At 43.6% G+C, this 24354-nt stretch overlaps 1 protein-coding gene across 1 annotated transcript in view; it reads left to right on the top strand.

Moving 5' to 3' along the window:
- The window catches only part of CLEC19A (C-type lectin domain containing 19A), a 56687-nt gene extending 33862 nt beyond the window's left edge, over positions 1 to 22825 (top strand). Inside the window, exon 5 of the mRNA XM_075284775.1 lies at positions 19414 to 22825. Coding sequence (XP_075140876.1) covers positions 19414 to 19493 — 80 coding nt within the window. The 3' untranslated portion in view covers positions 19494 to 22825. The remainder of the gene's footprint in view (positions 1 to 19413) is intronic.
- The last annotated feature ends 1529 nt before the right edge of the window (positions 22826 to 24354 follow it).

The following is a 24354-nucleotide window of genomic DNA, read 5'->3' as shown; positions in this document are numbered from 1 at the left end:
TGTGTGTGTGTGTGTGTGTGTGTGTGTGATGTGGTAAGACCTTCCAAAATTCACTTTTCTAGCCCTTAACATGAGCCCTTCCAAACAAAGTTACATGACCTTAAGCTGAGCTACCAGCAGAGATTGAGGCCCTTGGCATGAGTAGAGCCTTGCACCAGCAGTGTTTTTGGCACTTAGGGTGAGTTGAGCCTTGTACCAGCGTGTGTCCCTTAACATCAGGCGGGCCCTAAGTTCTGCGCTTTGCACAAAAGTTCCACATTAACTAGGCTGAATGGTACAAAGATTAGTAGGCCCGAGAACCAGGAACAGGTCTTGCAATGGCTGTCGGATAACGCTTAAAGCACATTGTCCACCAGCCAGTCAGCCTCTACCTCCTCTTACCCAACAGTCTTGTCCTCCTTCCACCCAAAATTCCCAATCTTCTCAGAACAATAACCCCAACTGTCCCTGCTCCCCAGAGCTGTTCTCCCTTCCTTTGACTGTACCGCAACCTGCCCCTCCATTTCGCGATTCCACGGACCTAACAGACGAGTATCTGTGTCCAGATGCTCAAACACTAGAGTCTCCTCCATTCCATCTCCGGTCGATTTGGTGGCGGATGACCAGCAACCCACCCTCATCGACGACGATGAGACGCAGTTGCTGTCAGGGCAGCCAGTTGACATGCGCATTGTGCAGGAGGAGGAGGCGAGACAGGAGTTGGAAGAGGAGGTGGTGGACGACGAGGACACCGACCCCACCTGGACAAGGCAGATGTCAAGCTGGGAAAGTAGTGTGGATGTTGAGGCAGGTGCAGCACCAAAAAGGGTAGCTAGAGGCAGAGACATGTCCAGAGGCAGAGGTCAGCTGCTTTGCCGAAGCCAGGCCAGACCCGGAATGTCCGAAGATGTTCCCTTTTGTACCCAGCCCAGAAAAACTCCCCCATCGAGGGCACGTTTCTTGAAGGTGTAGAGTTTTTTCAAGGAATGCGCCGAGGACAGATATAGTGTCGTCTACACAATTTGCCTCTCGAAATCGAGTAGGGGCCCTGAGAAGAGCAACCTGTCCACCACTTCAATGCACCGTCATTTGGAATCCAAGCAATGGAATCAGTGGCAGGCAGCAACGGCAGGACAAACGTCGCCCGCCGTTCATGCCACTGCCTCTGCTCACAGTGCTGGCGATGCACTCCAGAGGACGAGCCAGGACATCACTTCATCTGCCTCCGCCACTTTGTTGACTTCTCCCTCATCCTCCCCTGTTTCTGTCTTATCTCCTTCTCCTGCACCATCAAAGGCACCATCAGGCGCTTCTTTACAACAACCCACCATCTCTCATACATTGGAGCGCCGGCAGAAATACACCGCTAACCACCCACCCACGCAAGCCTAGAACGCCAACATCGCTAAACTGCTGGCCCAGGAGAGGTTGGCGTTCCGGCTTGTTGAAACTCCCGCCTTCCCGGACCTGATGGCAACTGTGGCACCTCACTATGCCGTCCCTAGCCGTCTCAACTTCTCCCGGTGTGGCGTCCCCGCCTTGCACCAGCACGTGTCACTCAACATCAGGTGGGCCCTTAGTTCCGCGCTTTGCTGCAAGGTCCACTTGACCACCGACACTTGGACAAGCGCCTGTGGTCAGGGATGCTGCAGTGCTTATCTTTAATGACAGGCAGGGTGAATGTGGTGGAGTCTGTTCCCCGGGTGCAAACTGGGGTGGCCTATCTCCTCTCCCAGGCCAAAATTCATGGCAGGAGTAGACTGAAACCCTACGACGCTGCAACCTCCACCACAGCTACTAGCGGCAAACGCTAAAACACTGGTGTGGGGAGACGTCAGCAGGCGGTGCTGAAGCTCATCAGCTTGGGGGACAGACAGCACAGTGCCTCCGAGGTCAGGGATGCCATCCTGGCTGAGATGGCATTTTTTTTTCCCTGCTACACCTGGGGCCTGGCATTTTTACGCCTGTGATAATGGCTGGAACCTGGTAGCGGCTCTGGAGCTTGCCAGCCTCCAACACGTTCCATGTTTGGCCCACGTCTAACCTAGTGGTGCAAAGTTTTTTAAAAACATACCCAAATGTACCGAAGCTACTGTTGAAAATGCGGCGCTTGTGCGCCCACTTTTGCAAGTGCACAGGAGTCGCTGCTAGCCTAAAAACACTCTAGCAAGGCCTACATCTGTCCAAACACAGGCTGTTGTCCGTCATTCACACACGCTGAAACCCTACAATACCATATCTTGAGCAGGGTGTGTGAGCTGCACAGACCTTTGATGGAGTTCCATCTACAAAACCCAAGGGTTCCTCAAAGTCAGCAACCAAAGTTTCTGCACCATGAGTTTCCAGGGGTGGCAGAGTTATGGCTAGGGGAAGAGGCATGGATAGGGATGATGTCTAGGGGCAAAAGCAGTGTGGATGTGGAGGCAAGCTAAGCAGGAAAAACTGGGGGTACAAGCTAAGGCATGGACTGGGGTGATGTCTAGGGGCAAAAGCAGTGTGGATGTGGAGGCAAGCTAAGCAGGAAAAACTGGGGATACAAGCTAAGGCATGGACTGGGGTGATGTCTAGGGGCAAAAGCAGTGTGGATGTGGAGGCAAGCTAAGCAGGAAAAACTGGGGGTACAAGCTAAGGCATGGACTGGGGTGATGTCTAGGGGCAAAAGCAGTGTGGATTTGGAGGCAAGCAAAGCAGGGAAAATGGTGGCTAGAGGCAAAGGGATGTCCATAGGCAGCAAGGGCAAAGATGCAAAACTCTCCCGTTTCAAGAATTTTCCTGACTTGTTTCCCCACAAAACATTCCTGGGAGGAGGGCTGAAACACCACCCTCCTCCTCCTCCGCTGTTAGATTTACCCCAGCTACGAGCTGAAAACGCTGCAACACTGGTGTGGGGAGACGTCAGCAGGCTGGGCTGAAGCTCATCAGCTTGGGAGACGGACAGCACACTGCCTCTGAGGTCAGGGATGCCATCCTGGATGAGATGGCAATTTGTTTATCCCCGCTGCCCCTGGGGCCAGGTTTTTTAGCTTGTTGGAGGGCTCTGGAGCTTGCCAGCCTCCAACACGTTCCATGCCTGGCCCACATGTTCAATGTAGTGGTGCAATGATCTTTAAAAACATACCCCAAATTAGCTGAGCTAAGGGTGAAAGTGCGGCACTTGGACACCCACTTTCCCAAGTCTACAGTACCTGGAGCTAGCCGCAATACACTCCAGCAAGGCCTACATCTGCCTGAAGCACCTACTGTTGTGCGAGGTCACCACACGCTCTAACCCTAGATACCGTATGTTCAGCAGGGTGTGTGAGCAGCAGAGACCTTTGATGGAGTACCAGCTACAAAACCCAAGGGTTCCTCAGAGTCAGCTCCCTCACTTTCTGCACCATGAGTTTCCATGGGTGGCAGACTTATGGCTAGAGGCACAGGCATGGATAGGGGTGATGTGTAGGGGCAAAAGCAGTGTGGATGTGGAGGCAAGCTAAGCAGCAAAAACTGGGGGTACAAGCAGCCGGTGACATCATCACTGACAAGCACAGCTGTCTGTCAGCTGACAGGCTGACTTTCACCAAAATGAACAGACAATGGATAGACTCATCATATACATGTCAGTTACATGACAAATTTAGTGCAATTTGCAAGTCCAAGATGGTTTGGAGATCTGCGGAGAGGAATCTCACCACCTCTTGCGGGTGCCATCATTTGGAAGGCAAGCCCTGGGCTCAGTGGGTGAGAGCAAGCGCAGGATAATCGTCGTTTGGCCTGGCGGCCACTGCCTCTTCCACTGTTGACAGGGCTGGCGCTGCAGTCCAGACCAGGAGCCAGGACACCTCCACATCTGCCTCTGACACTTTGGGGAGTTCACCCTTATCCTCACCTTTTCCTGCCATTTCTCCTTTTGCCCGCGCCATCATGCGCCTCTTCCCATCAACTCCCCATCTCCCAAGCCTTTCATTTCATGCTAAAGTACAGCGCAACCCACCCACATGCCCAAGGCTTCAACGGCCTCATCTCAAGAAATCTGGCCCAGGAGATGTTGGAATCCCGGCTGGGGGACACTCTGCCCTTTTTGGGCAGAGTGTCTACTGCGCCACCGCACTGTGCCGTCCACACCAGCACTTTCCCCCAAACATGAGGCGGTCCCTAAATTCAGCGCTTAGCCCTAAAGTTCCATGTGACCAGTTACGAATGGACAAGTGCATGCGGACAGGGACGCTACCTTTCAATTTGGGCACAGTGGTTGAATGTAGTTGAGGCGTGGACCGGGTCGCAAAATGTGGTGGCCTGACTTGTCTCCCCACACAACATTCCTGGGAGGAGGGCTGAAACACCACCCTCCTCCGCTGTTAAATTGACCCCAGCTACGAGCTGGAAACGCTGCAACACTGGTGTGGGGAGACGTCAGCGGGCCGTGCTGAAGCTCATCAGCTTGGGGGCCAGACAGCACACTGCCTACAAAGTGAGTCATGCCATCCTCGATGAGACGGCAATGTGGTTTTTGCCACTGCACCTGGGCCCAGGCATGTTGTCATGTGTGATAATGGCCGTAACCTGGGATTGGCTCTGTAGCTTGGCAGCCTGCAACATATTCCATGCCTGGGCCACGTTTTTAACTCATTGCTGCTAATCTTTTGAAAAAGGTACCCCAATGTTCCTGAGCTACTGGTGAAAGTGTGGCGCTTGTGCGGATAGTTTTTAAAGTGTATAGTTGCCGCTGCTAGCCTCTATGCACTCCTACAACGCCTGTACCTGCTGGAACAACGGCTGTTGTGCGACGTCTCCACACTGCTGGCACTAAACATATCATGTGTTGAGCAGAGTGTGTGAGCAGCACAGACCTTTGATGTAGTTCCAACTCCAAAACCCTCGGGTTCGTCAAAGTCAACTCCCTCAGTTGCTCAACCATGAGTGGCCATGGGTGGCAGACTTATGTGAAATCCCATCCCATCCATTGCACTGGACACGAAACATTAGCATGCGCTCAGCACAACTTCGGATATGGCAGATGCGTTAAGCAGGGTGCAGGGTACAACACAGACCAGGCCCGAGCACCAGGAACAGGTGTTAGAAATACTGCAGCATCTGCCATTTCCTTCCAATTTTGGGGTTTTGGACCCGCCACCGACTTGTCTGGACCTAAGTGGGGATCATGAGACACAGTTGCCATCAAGGCAAGCTGTGGTCATGTGCGGTTTGCAGTAAGGGGGCAGTGCGCAATTGGAAGAGGAGTTGGTGGATGACGAGGCCACCGACCCCACATGGACAGGGGTGATGTCTAGGGGCTAAAGCAGTGTAGATGTAGAGGGAAGCTAAATCAACAAAAAACCTGGGTAGAAGCAAAGGCATAAACTGGGGTGATGTTTAGGGGTGAAAGCAGAGTAGATGTGGAGGGAAGCTAAGCAGCAAAAACAGTGGGTAGAAGCAAAGGCATGCAAAACTCTACCCTGTTGGAAGACTTATTCCTAGGTCTGGAACACGTTAATGGCCCCCCTGGACAAATTACTGCCACTCAGGGGCCTAGTGTCACCAGGAGGGACAAGTATAGGCGCATGTTGTGGGAATACCTGGCCGACACCAGCTCTGTCCTCTCCGATCCCTCTGTGCTCTACAGCCTAAACTTATTTTCTCATCTTTTTTTCTGAACTGCACATCTCTTGCCTGCTTCCTTTGGGATCTTAGAAATGGTGGTCCACTTCCACAGATGGTAACTTCAATAGACAGTGTAACGGGAGTAGCTGAGGGATCGCTGTCTTAACCACTTTTTGGCACAAAATTAACTTCCAAAGCCAAATATGGTGCAAGTATATGATGCAAGGACACCTACACACCTATCTCTGACACATTGGGGAGTTCACCCTCATGCGCCCTTTTGGCCTGCACCATCATGCGCCTCTTCCCAGCCACTCCACATTTCCCAAGCTTTTCATTGCAGGCAGAAGTACAATACAACCCACCCCCATGCCCAAGCCTGTAACAGCCTCATCGATAAACTGCTGGCCCTGGAGATGTTGGTGTTTGTTTATGCTTCTGGAGACCCAGGCCTTCCGTCAGCAGATGGCAGCTGGGGCACCTCCCTATGCTGGGCCTAGCCGTTACTACTTCTCTTGGTGTGCTGTCTCTGCCTTGCGCCTGCATGTGTCCCATAACATCAGTCGGGCCCAGAGCTCTGCGCTTTGCTGCAAGGTCCACTTGACCACCGACACATGGACAAGCGCCTGTGGTCAGGGATGCTGCAGTGCTTATCTTTAATGACAGGCAGGGTGAATGTGGTGGAGTCTGTTCCCCGGGTGCAAACTGGGGTGGCCTATCTCCTCTCCCAGGCCAAAATTCATGGCAGGAGTAGACTGAAACCCTACGAAGCTGCAACCTCCACCCCAGCTACTAGCGGAAAACACTGTAACACTGGCATGGGGAGATGTCAGTAGGCCGTGCTGAAACTGATCAGCTTGGGGGACAGACAGCACAGTGCCTCCGAGGTCAGGGATGCCATCCTGGCTGAGATGGCATTTTTTTTTCCCTGCTACACCTGGGGCCTGGCATTTTTGCGCCTGTGATAATGGCTGGAACCTGGTAGCAGATCTGGAGCTTGCCAGACTCAAACACGGTCCACGCATGGCCCACGTTTTCCAACTTGTTGGTGCCATGTTTCTTTGAAACCTACACCATTGTGCCTGATATACAGGTCAAAGTGGGGCCATTTTCGTAAGTGAGAACTAGCCTCTGCTAGGCAGAAAACATTCAGAGCACACTCCTCTCATCTTCGCACCGTTGGCTGGCGGAGGAAGACGAGGGGGTTGGAGTGGCATCTGATGTCCCTATCCCACACGAGGCTAGAGGGTGCACTTCAGTGCATCCCATTGCTTCACCACAAATGGTGTGAAGGGGAGTGGAAAATGGAGGAAATGGAGAGTGACCCTTACAGTTGGGGCCAGCAAAGGCATGCCAAGTAACACACTGGCACACATGGCTGACTTCATCTTGGGTTGCTTTTCAACACATATTTCACATCATGAAGAACAAATAATACTGGATTTTTTCAAGCCTCGAACCCCGGTCTAGGTCTAATGTCTGTTCCTTTCTTATATTAGGGGAGAGGGAAAAAAAATTACTTCAGTGATACGTTTAGCGTACATAGACTGACTATTAATGTGTATCCCACTTAGTGTTGTTAGGGTTACACACCGTCACAACCTGGCTAAAGCTTCTATAGCTGTTAATAAAGTCAACATAACTTTACGGTATCCAAAAAGACAGCTGGTACCGACAGAGAGCAAGACAAATGTCACCCAAAGCTGTGAGCTCTGAACACCCACAGTGACTTTGGCGTCATCATCATTATAAGGGAGTGGGTGGTAATAAATAACTTGGCAGTGCCTAAAACCCAAAAAGCTTATACAACTATATTTACATTAAGATACACAAATGAAACTTTTCAGTAGCATGTCATGAGACAAGCTGATAAGCTCTTCCTTTGTGCAGTGCTATTTGAAAGTTAAACGCTGCCTTTATTTTAATTCTGGAGAAGGTGCAGACATTAGATTTAGAACATGTTGTCTTCATTGTCCAAATCCTCTATATAGGTAACGCGTTTTTCGGGCCGAGCTGTCTGGGAACGAGCTGGTGCAGCACTGACAACCTGGGTGAATATGGCAAGAGCCTGAGATGTAGGGTGAATGAATCCCCAAATTATTTGTGGAATTCCCAGTGAGACAATGGCACTGTATACCAGTATTAAAAATTGTGGGTGCACATAACCCCCATATATTCTTTGAATTCCCAGTCAGACAATGGCACTATATACCAGTATTAAAAATTGTGGGTGCACATAACCCCCATATATTCTTTGAATTCCCACTCAGACAATGGCACTGTATAGCAGTATTAAAAATTGTGGGTGCACGTAACCCCCATATATTCTTTGAATTCCCAGTCAGACAATGGCACTATATACCAGTATTAAAAATTGTGGGTGCACATAACCCCCATATATTCTTTGAATTCCCAGTCAGACAATGGCACTGTATACCAGTATTAAAAATTGTGGGTGCACATAACCCCCATATATTCTTTGAATTCCCAGTCAGACAATGGCACTGTATACCAGTATTAAAAATTGTGGGTGCACGTAACCCCCATATATTCTTTGAATTCCCAGTCAGACAATGGCACTGTATAGCAGTATTAAAAATTGTGGGTGCACGTAACCCCCATATATTCTTTGAATTCCCAGTCAGACAATGGCACTGTATACCAGTATTAAAAATTGTGGGTGCACATAACCCCCATATATTCTTTGAATTCCCAGTCAGACAATGGCACTGTATACCAGTAGTAAAAATTGTGGGTGCACATAACCCCCATATATTCTTTGAATTCCCAGTCAGACAATGGAACTGTATAGCAGTAGCAAAAATTGTGGGTGCACGTCACCCCAATATATTCTTTGAATTCCCAGTTAGACAATGGCACTGTATACCAGTAGTAAAAATTGTGGGTGCACATAACCCCCATATATTCTTTGAATTCCCAGTCAGACAATGGCACTGTATACCAGTATTAAAAATTGTGGGTGCACATAACCCCCATATATTCTTTGAATTCCCAGTCAGACAATGGCACTGTATACCAGTATTAAAAATTGTGGGTGCACATAACCCCCATATATTCTTTGAATTCCCAGTGAGACAATGGAACTGTATAGCAGTAGCAAAAATTGTGGGTGCACGTCACCCCAATATATTCTTTGAATTCCCAGTTAGACAATGGCACTGTATACCAGTAGTAAAAATTGTGGGTGCACATAACCCCCATATATTCTTTGAATTCCCAGTCAGACAATGGCACTGTATACCAGTATTAAAAATTGTGGGTGCACATAACCCCCATATATTCTTTGAATTCCCAGTCAGACAATGGCACTGTATACCAGTATTAAAAATTGTGGGTGCACATAACCCCCATATATTCTTTGAATTCCCAGTCAGACAATGGCACTGTATACCAGTATTAAAAATTGTGGGTGCACGTAACCCCCATATATTCTTTGAATTCCCAGTCAGACAATGGCACTGTATAGCAGTATTAAAAATTGTGGGTGCACGTAACCCCCATATATTCTTTGAATTCCCAGTCAGACAATGGCACTGTATACCAGTATTAAAAATTGTGGGTGCACATAACCCCCATATATTCTTTGAATTCCCAGTCAGACAATGGCACTGTATACCAGTAGTAAAAATTGTGGGTGCACATAACCCCCATATATTCTTTGAATTCCCAGTCAGACAATGGAACTGTATAGCAGTAGCAAAAATTGTGGGTGCACGTCACCCCAATATATTCTTTGAATTCCCAGTTAGACAATGGCACTGTATACCAGTAGTAAAAATTGTGGGTGCACATAACCCCCATATATTCTTTGAATTCCCAGTCAGACAATGGCACTGTATACCAGTATTAAAAATTGTGGGTGCACATAACCCCCATATATTCTTTGAATTCCCAGTCAGACAATGGCACTGTATACCAGTATTAAAAATTGTGGGTGCACGTAACCCCCATATATTCTTTGAATTCCCAGTCAGACAATGGCACTGTATAGCAGTATTAAAAATTGTGGGTGCACGTAACCCCCATATATTCTTTGAATTCCCAGTCAGACAATGGCACTGTATAGCAGTATTAAAAATTGTGGGTGCACGTAACCCCCATATATTCTTTGAATTCCCAGTCAGACAATGGCACTGTATACCAGTATTAAAAATTGTGGGTGCACATAACCCCCATATATTCTTTGAATTCCCAGTCAGACAATGGCACTGTATACCAGTATTAAAAATTGTGGGTGCACATAACCCCCATATATTCTTTGAATTCCCAGTCAGACAATGGCACTGTATACCAGTATTAAAAATTGTGGGTGCACGTAACCCCCATATATTCTTTGAATTCCCAGTCAGACAATGGCACTGTATAGCAGTATTAAAAATTGTGGGTGCACGTAACCCCCATATATTCTTTGAATTCCCAGTCAGACAATGGCACTGTATACCAGTATTAAAAATTGTGGGTGCACATAACCCCCATATATTCTTTGAATTCCCAGTCAGACAATGGCACTGTATACCAGTATTAAAAATTGTGGGTGCACGTAACCCCCATATATTCTTTGAATTCCCAGTCAGACAATGGCACTGTATACCAGTAGTAAAAATTGTGGGTGCACATAACCCCCATATATTCTTTGAATTCCCAGTCAGACAATGGAACTGTATAGCAGTAGCAAAAATTGTGGGTGCACGTCACCCCAATATATTCTTTGAATTCCCAGTTAGACAATGGCACTGTATACCAGTAGTAAAAATTGTGGGTGCACATAACCCCCATATATTCTTTGAATTCCCAGTCAGACAATGGCACTGTATACCAGTAGTAAAAATTGTGGGTGCACATAACCCCCATATATTCTTTGAATTCCCAGTCAGACAATGGAACTGTATAGCAGTAGCAAAAATTGTGGGTGCACGTCACCCCAATATATTCTTTGAATTCCCAGTTAGACAATGGCACTGTATACCAGTAGTAAAAATTGTGGGTGCACATAACCCCCATATATTCTTTGAATTCCCAGTCAGACAATGGCACTGTATACCAGTATTAAAAATTGTGGGTGCACATAACCCCCATATATTCTTTGAATTCCCAGTCAGACAATGGCACTGTATACCAGTATTAAAAATTGTGGGTGCACGTAACCCCCATATATTCTTTGAATTCCCAGTCAGACAATGGCACTGTATAGCAGTATTAAAAATTGTGGGTGCACGTAACCCCCATATATTCTTTGAATTCCCAGTCAGACAATGGCACTGTATACCAGTATTAAAAATTGTGGGTGCACATAACCCCCATATATTCTTTGAATTCCCAGTCAGACAATGGCACTGTATACCAGTAGTAAAAATTGTGGGTGCACATAACCCCCATATATTCTTTGAATTCCCAGTCAGACAATGGCACTGTATACCAGTATTAAAAATTGTGGGTGCACATAACCCCCATATATTCTTTGAATTCCCAGTGAGACAATGGAACTGTATAGCAGTAGCAAAAATTGTGGGTGCACGTCACCCCAATATATTCTTTGAATTCCCAGTTAGACAATGGCACTGTATACCAGTAGTAAAAATTGTGGGTGCACATAACCCCCATATATTCTTTGAATTCCCAGTCAGACAATGGCACTGTATACCAGTATTAAAAATTGTGGGTGCACATAACCCCCATATATTCTTTGAATTCCCAGTCAGACAATGGCACTGTATACCAGTATTAAAAATTGTGGGTGCACATAACCCCCATATATTCTTTGAATTCCCAGTGAGACAATGGAACTGTATAGCAGTAGCAAAAATTGTGGGTGCACGTCACCCCAATATATTCTTTGAATTCCCAGTTAGACAATGGCACTGTATACCAGTAGTAAAAATTGTGGGTGCACATAACCCCCATATATTCTTTGAATTCCCAGTCAGACAATGGCACTGTATACCAGTATTAAAAATTGTGGGTGCACATAACCCCCATATATTCTTTGAATTCCCAGTCAGACAATGGCACTGTATACCAGTATTAAAAATTGTGGGTGCACATAACCCCCATATATTCTTTGAATTCCCAGTCAGACAATGGCACTGTATACCAGTATTAAAAATTGTGGGTGCACGTAACCCCCATATATTCTTTGAATTCCCAGTCAGACAATGGCACTGTATAGCAGTATTAAAAATTGTGGGTGCACGTAACCCCCATATATTCTTTGAATTCCCAGTCAGACAATGGCACTGTATACCAGTATTAAAAATTGTGGGTGCACATAACCCCCATATATTCTTTGAATTCCCAGTCAGACAATGGCACTGTATACCAGTATTAAAAATTGTGGGTGCACATAACCCCCATATATTCTTTGAATTCCCAGTCAGACAATGGCACTGTATACCAGTATTAAAAATTGTGGGTGCACATAACCCCCATATATTCTTTGAATTCCCAGTGAGACAATGGAACTGTATAGCAGTAGCAAAAATTGTGGGTGCACGTCACCCCAATATATTCTTTGAATTCCCAGTCAGACAATGGCACTGTATACCAGTAGTAAAAATTGTGGGTGCACATAACCCCCATATATTCTTTGAATTCCCAGTCAGACAATGGCACTGTATAGCAGTATTAAAAATTGTGGGTGCACGTAACCCCCATATATTCTTTGAATTCCCAGTCAGACAATGGCACTATATACCAGTATTAAAAATTGTGGGTGCACATAACCCCCATATATTCTTTGAATTCCCAGTCAGACAATGGCACTGTATAGCAGTATTAAAAATTGTGGGTGCACATAACCCCCATATATTCTTTGAATTCCCAGTGAGACAATGGCACTGTATACCAGTAGCAAAAATTGTGGGTGTATATAGCCCCAATTCTATTGCTAGGGGACTTGCAGGGTATTTCTGAGGTGAAGGTGGGGGGGCACACCGTTGGAACGGGGATTTGGGGTGTATATATGGGGTATACGGGAATACACTGTCAGTGTGTTCCATTCAGGATCCTGGGAAAGCTGGGTTGCGGCGATTGAGCCCGTCAGTGCCACGTTACACTGACAAGCTTCTCCCTGGAATTGAAGTTATATGTAAGCCCAATATATTCTTTGAATTCCCAGTGAGACAATGGCACTATATGGCAGTAGCAAAAATAGTGGGTGTATATAGCCCCAATTCTATTGCTAGGGGACTTGCAGGGTATTTCTGGGGTGAAGGTGGGGGGGCACACCGTTGGAACGGGTATCGGGGGTATATATCGGGTATACGGGAATACACTGACAGTGTATTCCATTCAGGATCCTGGGAAAGCTGGGTTGCGGCGATTGAGCCCGTCAGTGCCACGTTACACTGACAAGCTTCTCCCTGGAATTTAGCTCTTATAAGAGCTGTTGGTTGTCTTCTCCTTCCTATCCTAGCCTGTCCCTGCCTACCCAGAATCTAACCCCTAGCTAACTGGACGGAAACCTCCGTCCTCGGTGAATTGCAAGCTCAGAATGACGCGAAGCTGGGCGGCGCTGTTCTTTTAAATTAGAGGTCACATGTTTTCGGCAGCCAATGGGTTTTGCCTACTTTTTTCAACGTCACCGGTGTCGTAGTTCCTGTCCCACCTACCCTGCGCTGTTATTGGAGCAAAAAAGGCGCCAGGGAAGGTGGGAGGGGAATCGAGTAATGGCGCACTTTACCACGCGGTGTTCGATTCGATTCGAACATGCCGAACAGCCTAATATCCGATCGAACATGAGTTCGATAGAACACTGTTCGCTCATCTCTAATTAGAATCTGTTTACCTATATAATAGAGGTGATTTACATGCAGTCCGCCCCCCAGTAAAGTCACATCTGTATTCCTTTACCATCTATAAATCTTAATGCAGAAAATGTCTCTTGGCTACCTAATAACAGGTCATGCTGTCTGCACATATGTAACCAATGCACTCTTCAAGAAATTCTCCCTCCTTGGTGCACATCCATTAACCCTTTCCACACCCTGCAGACTACACTCCCATTGCTGTGTCACTGCTAGATGACAGCCATAGATATTTATCTACCGCACTGCCTTCTTCTGCTTTCATTGTGTGATATTCTAGAACATTCCAGGTTTTAGTTTTAGAAGCCTGTTATCATAGAGGGTGACATTATGTATCTGTGCCAATGCAATCTGCATCTGAGGGTGGATGTTTGACACTTCCCTATTAGCATATTTCATCTAAAGGTTACTCATTTGCATACCTCCCTTTAGATCACTGGAATTCAGAATTGTGTCACTTTTTTACTCATTTCCTTCCAAAATCTATTAAGCGGGTAATATTAATTTGTCATGACCAGGCTTGTGATATGCCGCTGTCTACCGCAGAGCAACTGTTTAGTAACGGACAGTAATAATCAGATTATGGCGTCAGGGGATTCATTTTGCTCTTTTTGATAGTTATTTATTTATTTGTATGTAGATTGTGAGTCTCATATAGGGATTGCAACATATATACTCGAGTATAAAATGAATTTTTCAGCACAGTTTTTGTGCTGAAAGCCCCCCTCGGCTTATACTCGAGTCAGCAAAAAAAAAAAAAAGTATTTTATTTTTTTTGGGGGGTGGGGAGGGGGGGTCTATGACCAGTCACAATATCCATGTATACAATCTCCCATAAAATAGTGTAAAAAAAATGCTTTAAAAAATAAAAAAATAAAAGTTCTAAATCCCTCCTTTCCCTAGAATAGATAAAAAAGTAGAAAATGACTGTGAAACACATACACATTAGGTATCCCTGTGTCTGAAAGTGCCCGGTCTACTGAATATAGGGGATCTGCAGTGCTCCTCCACTGTCGGAAACGGGTTAATAGGAGCACTGCAGATACCCTACATTCAGCCAGGCTGAATTCCAAGTGAGGGAAAAAAAAACAGTCCTCAAGCTCAGGGAAGGGGCAGACAGACAACCAAAACACCCCCTCCCCTTCCCCAGCACCCAGCAACTACTGAACCCAAAAACTCCAACTATTTTAATTTTTGAAATTTTACAGTAGCTGCTACATTTCCCCCCTAGGCTTATACTCTAGTCAATAAGTTTTCCCAGTTTTTTGTGGTAAAATTAGGGGCCTCGGCTTATACTCGAGTATATACGGCACATTTTTTTTTCCATTTTAAGGGTGCATTCACACTGAGTAAACGCTAGCTTATTCTGAACGTAAAACACGTTCAGAATAAGCGGCGTCTAAAGCAGCTCCATTCATTTCTATGGGAGCGGGGATACGAGCGCTCCCCATAGAAATGAATGGGCTGCTTCTTTCACTCCGTGCAGTCCCATTGAGGTGAATGGGGAGTGCCGGCGTGTACGCTCCGGCATGAGCAGAGCTTGCCGTATACGCCGGCACTCCCCATTCACTTCAATGGGACTGCACGGAGTGAAAGAAGCAGCCCATTCATTTCTATGGGGAGCGCTCGTATCCCCGCTCCCATAGAAATGAATGGAGCTGCTTTAGACGCCGCTTATTCTGAACGTGTTTTACGTTCAGAATAAGCTAGCGTTTACTCAGTGTGAATGCACCCTAAGTATGTCTTTGTAGAATGGGAGAAAATCCATGCAAACACGGGGAGAACATACAAACTGCTTGCAGATATTGTTCCTGGTGGGATTTGAACCCAGGACTCCAGTGCTGAAAGGCTGCAGTGCTAACCACTGAGCCACTGTGTTGCCCCTTTTTTTTGGTATTTTGTTATTATTAAAGGAATATCTAGGAATATCTAGTTTGTCACTTTAAGTTATTAGATAGGAAATAACCAAGAAATGAAAAATGGAATGGCCATTTTATGTAAGAAACAGTGCCACATTGTCCTCAGGCAGTGTCTGGTATTGCAGTTCAACCATGTTGTCTTAAATGGGGTGAATTGTATCAGGCACAACCCCAAATAAGCGGAACATTGCTTCTGGAAGTAAAGCAGACATTCATTTCTAAACTCATTCATCTCTTTCCAATGGAAATAATTGGCTGCAACCAGTGGTGAACCTAGCCTTTCTGCTGCCTGAGGTGGATGACAGAAAGCCCCCCCCCCCCCCCGCCGGTCTGAATAACAGGGGGGGGGGCTGCTAGTGGTAACATTACAGTGAATACAGTGGTGCAGTGCGTAACATTTTGTGACTTACCGGAGACGTCTCTGACTAATCGCTCACATTTCCCATCTCTTCCCTCTGGATTGCCATGACCACTTCTTCCAGCTGTGATTTGTCTCTTTAAGGTTTGCAACACAGACATCTTTGACTCCTCACTTCTCCAGGCACCTGACCCATATTGTCCTCACCTACACAACGCCCCTTAAAGAGGACCTTTCATGGGTTGGGGCACCTGCGGTTTTATATACTGCTGGAAAACCAACAGTGTGCTGAATTCAGTGCACTTTCGGCTTTCACGATCTGTGCCCGGTGTAAAGAGCTATTAGTACCAGTACCGTAGCTCTTCACCGTCAGAAGGGCATTCCTGACAGTCTGTCAGGATCATCCTTCCTCACAGCAGCACTTATAGCGCTGTACTGTGTGAGTGGGGAGGAACGTCCCCCCAGTACTCGTCTATGGACGAGTACTATCAGGAGTGGAGGAAGCTGTTCCTCCCCGCTCTCATACTACAGCGCTATAGGTGCTGCTGTGAGGAAGGATGTTCCTGACAAACTGTCAGGAATGTCCTTCTGACGGTGAAGAGCTACGGTACCGGTATCAATAGCTCTTTACACAGGGCACAGATCGAGAAAGCCGAAATTCAGTGCACTGTTTGCATCTGAGGTTTTTTGTCATATAATAAAAACATGATGTGAACCTAGCCTAAGTCACACTGTTAGAAAAACAGCATAGCTACATGTGTTACAATTCAGTTCCGTTTTTCCATCGTTTTCAGTTATAGAATAACATATAGCAGTGCCACTTGACACAAGTCCTGACCTGTTGAACCTCTCGCTATAACAACATATCTGAACCGGCCTTATGAAGGCTCCCAGGCTTGTCTGTCGATGGTTTGTATGACAGGCTGGTCAAAAATAAAAAGAATTAAAATTTCATATCATATCTGGATTTATAGATTCAAATAAATGATCTCAGGTAAACTACAGAACCAAATCAAGTCCAGTTAATGAAGTCCTATAGGAAGGGAACTGGTCAGCAGGTATACATACCATAGAATATGGCAAAGACCAAATATGCCCAATACAGGCAATTTAGTAGGCAATGAGTTATTACATCAGTAAAGGTTATGGATACTCCTAAGCTCTGATCAATTAGATAGTCAGTGAGCTCAGGCCTGCTTGAAAAGAAGGGGCAGTATATTGAGTCAGCAGTGTATTGCACCATAGGCCCTAAACCTTCTGCAATTTTTGGGGACAGACCCTTCCTTTGTATACAATGTGGTTACAGGGGAGAATAGTATTAACTAGTTTTCATATGGACAAGGAAGGAGAGTGAAGGAGAGTGAGGATCCATCCATCATACTGCAATTGTCTTCCTGGCGAGGAACAATAATTCACAGAGAAAAATTCTAGTGTGGTGTAACTACATTTATTCATCTAGAATAATGAAGAGGCAACTATCAGATAGGAGAACTATACTCTATTTCCAAAATGATTGTATATTAGGGCATTCTCATACCAGGTGCCAGAAATCTGAATGAGCATGAGGGCACCTAATACACCCCACGAGATGCCAACCCAATAAATTGGAGGGTGTCTGATAGCTTTTGTGCACCATATAGACTTGAATTACTATTATTATTTTTTATTAACGAAGGGGGAAATGTAAAGGGCTGATTCTAGGAGGTCCTGGAAAGTCTCATCTGTGAGGCCAGGGATAAGAGTTCTCCAGTATGTCGACACAAGTGTGTGAGATTGAGACACCTCACCTTGAATTAAATGAACATAACACCCAGAAATGACCCCCTGAGGTCCCTGAGACCGGAGTACTCCTAAAAGGGGATAGTTGGAGATCATTGTGTAAGGTTGGGTAAACCGGGTGTCTAATCTGAAGGAATTTTAAAAACTGGGTTCTCGGAATATTGTGTGTATTACTCAGGGATTCAAACATTGTATGCCCTGCCCATAGAAATCACCAAGGGATACTTTGTCGTTTGTGCCCATGATGGGGCATCAGGTAGACTAAGTAGCTCTGTCAGATTGGGGTTATGCCATAATGGAGTCTCTGTATATATATCTAGCGTCATGATATGAGACGCAGAAGGGAAAGCAGAGGTGACATGAGCAGAAGCAGGGATCATAAGCATATAGGGCCTGTTACGTGCTGGGGTTATTCCAGCAAGTAGTGGCCTATTAAAAAATAAATAAAAAAAAATTCAGGGTTCCACGGCTCACCATTCATGAGCAATCAGTGTAGATGTGCCCATTCTGATTTTAGTACATAGATATTGTTATTATTTCAGAATTCTGACATACATGTGTGAATACATTAAACTTGTGATATATATTACAAATATCACCTTGACACCAACCTGTAGACATTTCTAAAACCTTGTCAGTCATCTAACAGTCCATCAGGTGTAAAACAGAAAATAGTAGACGGAAAATGGGGGAGAAGGGAGATGCAGCTTCAGGAGGAGCTGTTTTCTGGATGCTAGGTGCCATGATATTTACCGTATTTTTCGGACTATAAGACGCACTTTTTTTCCACCAAATTTGGGGGAAAAAGAAGGGTGCGTCTTATAGTCCGAATGTGGCGCCTGGCATCTGCTGTACTAGAGAGACGGATGCCGGCAAGGGATAGATGCAGGTGCCGGGGCCTGAGACATCGCTGCGCTCCTCTGCCCTGCATGAAGCCAGCAGCGGCAGGAGTGATGCTATTCCCCTCCTCCGTCCCCCCGCCGCTGGCTTCATGCAGTGCAGAGGAGCGCAGCGATGTCTCAGGCCCCGGCACCTGTGATGGCGTCTATCCCTCGGGTCAGTATCGGTGGCCCCTTCTCCCCCGGGGCCGGTCCCCACCGGACCCGTACCTGTGAAGTTGCAGGCCGGCTCCTGCGCGGCGATATCGCAAGAGCCGACCTGTTCGGGTGACAGCCGGGAGCCTAATGAGGCTCCCAGGCCTGTCACTGCTATATATTAGTATTGCGGCTGGGTCTATGACCAGCCGTAATACTAATATTCAGAATGTCCCATAGACGGCAATACAGTTGTATTGCCGTCTATGGGACTTGCAATCAAGCGACAGCAGGCTCAAGCCCCCAGGGGGGAACAAAATAGTAAAAAAAAAAAAAGCTTTAAAAATATATAATAAAAATATGAAATAAATAAAAGTTCTAAATCACCTCCTTTCCCTAGAATATATATAACAGTAGAAAATCATATATCATAAACCGCCGGGTTTTTTTTCAATACAAGGTGATCTAAGCAATAGATATTCCCCAAAATGGTAAACTAAAAAGTACATCTGGCCCCGCAAAAAACAAACAAACACTCTATGCATCCCCGTACAGCTGCAGGGTCACCTGTCAATGTGGTCTTGCAGCTGTTGCAAAACTACAACTCCCATATATTAAATATTTTACCATTTTTTGCTTCAAAATTTTTTTTCCCTATTTTCCTCCTCTAAAACCTAGGTGCGTCTTATAGTCCGAAAAATACGGTAGATATAGATATGTATAATCTTTGCCAAAAATAAAAAAGGCAAGCTATGTAGAATGAATAGTTGCACCTGTATAGATGTGAGAAAAATCGACATAACATGACATGATAGAATTTATATACTTTTATACAATATATATATATATATATATATATATATATATATATATATATATATATATATATATATATTCTATCTAATTTATACAATTTATACAATTTGCTTTTCTCTCAACAGCTCTACGTTCCTGGAATGACAACAGCTGCAACCGTGAATTTCCTTTTGTCTGCAAGATCCCCTCTTTGCCCCATATGTGACAACATATCGCTTGCTTTGAAGAATTTTATACAAATGTTTACTCTGGGAAATTGTACATGACATTACATTCACTACTTAATTTAAAGCAAAAATGGCAACACAGAATATCTATATTTTGTTTTACAAAAATTCAGCCCACATCACGGAATTCCCATGAAAATGGTCTTTAAAAAACAATTCAAAAAGAGACTAATAGATCAAAAGCAGGGCCTGATGTCTGATATTATTAATATGTCTATAATTATAAACATCCTATTTTTTATACATTAAAAATGATTGAAAAGATTATTAGCAATTCATAATTTTAAAAAGACAGTGGCGGGGTAATCTGGAGTAGTATATGTAAGGGGGGTAGAGACCTGAAGGCTTCTATGTGTGCACTGACATGCCAATAAAAATTCTGTGTAATTAATAGGGTGTATAAAATTTGTGGTACAAATCCAATCTGACTTATAAATAGCAAAATTGATGTTGTGGTTTGGATCAGAAAATAAAGGAACAATATAAATGGAATATTATAAAGGCAATAATTAACTACACTTACAGAAATACTGCATAAATGTATTAAATCCCCTGGTATTTGACATTAATTCCCTTCATGTTTGACATTAAATCTGATATTACATATTAGAGCCCCTGACATTTGACATTAAATCTGATATTACATATTAGAGCCTCTGATATTTGACATTAAATATTCTGATATTATATATTAGTTTCGCTGATATTTGAATTTAGTTCCCCTAATATTTCACATGGGATCCCCTGATATTTGACTTTAGATCCCTTGACATTTGAACCCCTGATATTTGACATTAATTCTCATAATATTACACATTGAATCCTCTGATATTTGACATTAGAGCCCTTGATATTTGACATTAGAGCCCTTGATATTTGACATTAATTCTCATGATATTACGCATTGAATCCTCTGATATTTGACAATAGATCCCTTGAAATTTGACATTAACTCTCGGAATATTTGACATTCAAACCTTTGATATTTGACATTATATCCCCTGATATTTGACTTTATATCCCTTGACTATTGAACCCCTGATATTTGACATTAATTCTCATGATTTTACACATTGAATCCTCTGATGTTTGATATTAGTTCCCTTGATATTTGACATTAGATCTAGAGATGAACAAGTACTGTTCGGATCAGCCGATCCGAACAGCACGTTCCATAGAAATGAATGGATGCACCTGGTACTTCCGCTTTGACGGTGGCCGGCCGCTTAACCCCCCGCGTGCCGGCTATGTCCATTCATTTCTATGCTCATCTCTAATTAGATCGTCTAGTATTTGACATTAATTCTAAGAATATTTGACATTCAATCCTTTGATATTTGACATTAGATCCCCTGATATTTTTTTTGAGATTTCTCTAGATTTTCTGATAGTAAACATTAAACCCACTGATATTTGTTAATGAAAACTGAAGTAAAAATGATCGTATCCAATTAACAATTTACCTTTAGTCAAATTTTCCTGATCTGGAAAATTTCCCATTCGGTGATAGATCCCTGCACCCTGAGATTAGTCAGTGGCATCTTCTAAGTCTCTCACTAAATGAATGATTGAGAGCAATATATACACTGTATATAAAGCCCACTTGGGTTGGATTGTATTATTCGACAGTAAAACATATAGTGAATGGCTAGGATCTGTGACTAAAATTGATTTATCACATCCTAAATTCATTTATATTTTGAAGACACAACAGAGAAGAGATTAAAAAAACAACAACAACAGTGGGCCCATTGTGTTCTATAAAATTTTATTAACAAACCACCATAACTATATATAAGAACCAGGCCAAAACAAATACTATGTTTTAGGTGAAATTATTGGCCTTATAAAAATTATAGGGTGATAAAACTATATGTGCTCGGTGGATACACCAACTAGGTGAGCAAACTGATAAATGGAACAGCTCTATGTGCCAACTATACAAAGTTGCGTAGACCTAAATAACCAAAGGGATTGGGACAGAGGTATGTAACTGAAAATGGATAAACTCCTAGCAAAAAGAATGAGAGAAAACTCTCCAAAGGGAATATTTCTTCAGTTTTATCATTTTATTGCATTTTATATTATTTTTGATAAACACAAAAGATAAAGGAGATGTCAGCACATATTATTACTTGGTCAGAACCATCTCAGTCATGAACATACCTATAATCTCAGATACCATTGGCTCTTTTGGATGTCTTGTACAAGGAGCAGATTTCCACATCATTACTGCTCAAATAGTACAATTTTTACATCGTGCTATAATTAGATATGACCGGTCGCCTATCCGGACTTGTCTGCTTTAGGAAATATTTGTATTTCATGAAATAACAATTCTGAAGCACATTTAATAGCTATTACCATTGCTTTGTTAAAGGGGTGTGAACCTACACAGTCTAACACTGTCTGCACTGAGTAGGGATACACCCCCAGTTGGTACACCCAATTGTCAATTTATTCGCAAATGTCTAGATATCTTCAAGTCCTCTTTTTTGTTTCAGTAAAATAAAAATATGTAACTTTTCAAATAATCTTAACAATTAAAAATATTCCCAACATTTTCGTAGCAGATCTGTGTCTCCACAGTAACAGACTACAGGCAAACCTTGTGTAGTCAGGTCCAGCTGTCATATTACCTTCCATTATTTCCCTACCACTTACATAGTATATTTTATTAAGTAGTAGAGGACAGATGAAGGTGACAATTTTTTTTTTTTTTTTTGCAAAACTGGACTTACCTATACACTTATGGTAAATATAAATTCAACAGTGCTGCTAAACCTATTTATGGGTTATTTGCTCAGTTTAATCACAATCGTAAAAAAAAGTTTATAACGGCAAAAAAAAATGTATACTTTTCTATGGGTCCAAAAAAACTCTTAATTTCTATATGGCAGCCCCAATTATTCTGAAGCACTTGACCATTTACTGGAGTGTAACACTTTGTACCATGTATTCTATTATGTCTGTAAAAACCTGAACAACATTGTATACGATAGATGGATCGGAATAAGACCTAGGACCAAAAGTGGTCACTGGTCCCTACTACAAACACCCAGACTATGGTTATTGTAATAACATGGAGTATGCTATCTATCTGTACTGTACGTATTGCAATGTACTTTTTTACATCTGTGTATAACTCAAATATGGGCAACTTTGTGTCATGATGGCTTATCATAATTTATATCTTCTGAATGTTACCAATGAATGTCATTCTAAATACTACTTCACATATTAGCACAATACTGATTTTTACAATACTAAAGAAGCTTTGGGGCTCAGAGTTGTTCATCCTGGTATAAATGATCCAACTTAAATAAACAAGTATTTCCTCATACTGTACTCATACTTATTTTCTTGGATGTTTTTATGATTAAATTTACCTGATCACCCAACATCTCTGCTTACAGGCAAAGGCTTAGGTGGGTAAAGAGCTCTACTTGTAGGCATTGAAACTAACAGCTAACACCCTGATCCTTAACCCTCCCCCCCCCCCCATTGGAGTTGAGCTCTGGTGGCAGTTTTAACCCCTTGGATGTCGCAGTCAAACATGACTGCGACATCCAAGGGGTTCCGCCATCCAAAATGTCCCCTTAGTACCCCCGCAGGTTCCAATATATAGTTTCTGCAGCCTGGCACATACCTGGTTGATCCTGCTGAGAAATAAGGCAGTCAGCCTATGTGTCTGTGATTTTTTTCCAAATTTCCATCACATTTCCTTTTTTTTTATAAATACAAAAATATTGCTTAGTGTTTACCACTAACATAAAGTACAATGTGTTATGAAAGAACAATCTCAAAAACACTTGTGTAAGTTAAAGCGTCTCAAGTGTCTGGTCCTTAATGCACTTTTGGGTTGTGTCCTTAAGGGGTTCCTCCACCACCAACTGGTTGTATTGTTCAATAGGTGCCCTTTCACCGATTTCAGAATAGTTGGTATTTTTTCTCTATTCCCCACCATCCCTGAGCAATAGTTTCTGTTAATTTCTGTATCATATATGCTAATTAGGCTCTCTACTTAGGGACCACCCACCTGATGATAGAGAGTCTAATAAGCATATTTAGCACTTAAATTAACTGCACTGATTCCCCAGGAATAGCACAGGCTCTGCCAGGACTCATGTTGGTGACTTCAAAAGGTGTTCTTTGTTCTCTGCCCCTAAAATTCATTAATGAATTATTCTGTTGTACCTTTACCCAAAGATATCTTATCTTCAGAAACACATGAATTGGTAAAAAAGAAAGGCAGGTCATTTAAATAATCTATAAATAGCCCCTCCCCAATGGTAACCTAGGCAAATGTTTGCTTCATTTATCCCTCATCTTTCCTAAATTATTGGTTCTAGATTCAGAACTTCTTAACATAAGTGTGGGAAACTGGGCACAAAGAGATTTCACCTGTTTGCATAATATATGGTGGAACTGAAGAATTTTTTTATGGATAGCGGGGTCTTGCATTAAAAAATCATAAAAAAGTTGGTAAATAAAGTGTCACCTTGGTCGTCTCAAAGAGGTGGTCTTTTGGAGAGGTTTCACTGCGTTTACATAGCAGCAGTAAGAGGCCTACAACTTATGCTAAGCCTTGATTTAGTCAGGAAGAAGATGAAGCACCGCCAACGCCTGTCATTGCCTTGGTAGATAAAAGATTTTTATAATGAAGAACAATACATGGAAATATTCCTGACTAGAGATGAGCGAACACTAAAATGTTCGAGGTTCAAAATTCGATTCGAACAGCCGCTCACTGTTCGAGTGTTCGAATGGGTTTCGAACCCCATTATAGTCTATGGGGAACATAAACTCGTTAAGGGGGAAACCCAAATTCGTGTCTGG

This window comes from Leptodactylus fuscus, chromosome 8, assembly GCF_031893055.1.
Source record: "Leptodactylus fuscus isolate aLepFus1 chromosome 8, aLepFus1.hap2, whole genome shotgun sequence".
Taxonomy (NCBI): Eukaryota; Metazoa; Chordata; class Amphibia; order Anura; family Leptodactylidae; genus Leptodactylus; species Leptodactylus fuscus.
The sequence above is the reverse complement of the archived record's forward strand: the minus strand, read 5'-3'. Positions and strand labels throughout refer to the sequence as shown.